General features: G+C 34.1%; 1 protein-coding gene across 1 annotated transcript in view; it reads right to left on the bottom strand.

Moving 5' to 3' along the window:
* The window catches only part of mrpl55 (mitochondrial ribosomal protein L55), a 3,180-nt gene extending 2,300 nt beyond the window's left edge, over positions 1-880 (bottom strand). The window contains exon 1 of the mRNA XM_059341496.1: positions 749-880. Coding sequence (XP_059197479.1) covers positions 749-777 — 29 coding nt within the window. The 5' untranslated portion in view covers positions 778-880. The remainder of the gene's footprint in view (positions 1-748) is intronic.
* Between the last annotated feature and the right edge of the window lie 1,463 nt (positions 881-2,343).

Here is a 2,343-nt window from a genome sequence, read left to right as displayed (position 1 = left end):
CAAACTGCTGGCCATCATGGACAATGATCAGCACCCTCTCCATCACACAGTAGAAAGACAGCGGAGCACCTTCTCTCACAGGCTGCTCCAGCTCCGCTGTCATAGGGACAGATATAAAAAATCTTTCCTGCCACATGCCATCACACTGTACAATAAGAAATAATAACCTGGTTCATTACATACTGTCTATGCACTTTATGTGTTATTTAGGCACACTGTTCATTGCACCTTATTTGTTTCATAGCACCAACATTTTTTATACTGTATATTCATATTTATTCTGCACTGGAATTCTATTCCACTCCTTAATACATACTCCTTCTTTAGACACTTTATTTTTATTGTATTTTATTGTATTTTTATATTTTATTGCTTGAAGTATGCCTAGGTTGTTCTTTTTATTTAATTGTGTTGTTATTGTCTCTGTGTGTAATGCTGCTGCTACACTGTAATTTCCCAGCTTGGGATAAATAAAGTATATCTATCTATCTATCTATCTATCTATCTATCTAAATTCTGTGAATTATCTTCACAGATACTTCTTTAACCTTATTATTGATTATACCGTTTGACATCTTGCCAGCCCTTATTTGTCACTAACACATATACGTGCAGATGGAAACAAGAGGCGGGGAGCTGGCTGTTTTCCGTCAGTGGAGGCTGGTTGACGGCAGTCCTCTAACGGTGCGTTCAATGAGCAAACTAACAGGACAACATGCATTTACAAACATTATTCTGACAATCTTACCGTGAGAACAGACTCTCCGCTAACAACATGCTGCCGGCCAGTTCACTCTAACAGGAAACACTCACTAGAAGGTCAAATCCTTCTCTTTCTCTCTTCAGGGCTTTTTTGGCGGTTGGCAAACAACTTTTGGTGCATTACCGCCGCCAACTGGTACGGGGTGGTTCTTCTTCTTCTTCTTCTTCTGCTTCTTCTGCTTCTTCTTCTTCTTCTTCTTCTTCTTCTTCTTCTTCTAATTCTTCTTCTTCGTACAACGTACAGGTGCATTACCGCCCCGCACAGGAAATTAAGGAGAGAAAATAATAATAATAATAATAATATTGATAATAATAATAATAATAATAATAATAATAATAATAATAAAAATGAAATACAAATAAAATAAATAACGTAATAACAATAATAAAATTAAGATAAATAAATTATTTAACGGGAATATGGGGAGCAATGATATCAATAATAGCACATTACAATAGCTACAAAGATAAATTATTATTTTTCATTGATCTCTTAAACAACTTCAGACTTGTTCAAAACTACCAAACATTAAATAATTTTCAGAATTTTAACCCTTTTATGCCAGTTTTTATATTTGAAATTTTCCAAAATTTCTTCCAAAAACAGCACAAAAAATGAATGATTTTCCATATAATAATGAAGTTGTTTAAGAGATTTATGGGGTGGGGAAATCAGAAAAAATATTGATGTATGGTGAGTCAATAGCAGTTTTAGTGTGTGTGGCCTTTTTTGGCCACGAGGGTCATCAGAGGGAATATCTGGCACTACATAAAAATTACTAATGCAATCAAATCAATTTTGTGGCTTATCCTTGATATATCCAAGACCCTAATCACCACTAAAACCACAGCTCCCTGCTATTTATTTTATGGGGGGGAAAAAACATTTTTTGTGTTTTTTTTGGAAGAAATTATGGAAAAATTACAATACATAAACTGGCATATAAAGGGTTAAAATTTTGAATATATTTGTTTAATGTTTGGTTGTTTTCAACAAGTCTGAAGCTGTTTAAGAGATTTATGACAAAAAAATCAGAAAAAAATATTGATGTATGGTGATTTAATAGCAGTTTTAGTGTGAGTGGCCTTTATTGGTAAGGGTTAAGTGGATAAAATGTTTTTAATGTGGGTTTTCAAAACTAAGATGTGCTTATAACTACCTGTACTTGTTGACTGAAGTTTAATTCCAGTGCACTTTATTTAGTTTATCTCTCTGAGCTGAAGAGCCAATCAGACGAGAGACAGTGAGGTGTAATGACCAGTACTTCTGCGTTCACCTGGAGGCTGTTTATTGTTCTACTTTCATTAGTTACAGGAATATAATGTCAATATGTAACTGTAAATATGTTGATTTAATCCCGGGAGATAAAGCTTCAGGTAACAAACTGACGGCTAAAAGCTTCTTTGTGTGACCTGTAAACTCACCTGTCAGGTGATAAACATTTAATTTGCTGCTTCTTTGGTCTGTTTGGTTAATAACAGATTCTCTGAAGGATCATCAGTAAAGTTCTGGACTTCTTCACTGCAAAAACCAACTGACAAAAAAAAAGGAATAAATAACTAGAATTAAGCAAATACATG

The sequence above is a fragment of the Centropristis striata genome, chromosome 9 (genome assembly GCF_030273125.1).
Source record: "Centropristis striata isolate RG_2023a ecotype Rhode Island chromosome 9, C.striata_1.0, whole genome shotgun sequence".
NCBI lineage: Eukaryota > Metazoa > Chordata > Actinopteri > Perciformes > Serranidae > Centropristis > Centropristis striata.
Note: the sequence above shows the minus strand (reverse complement) of the source record. Positions and strands in the feature narration are given on the sequence as shown.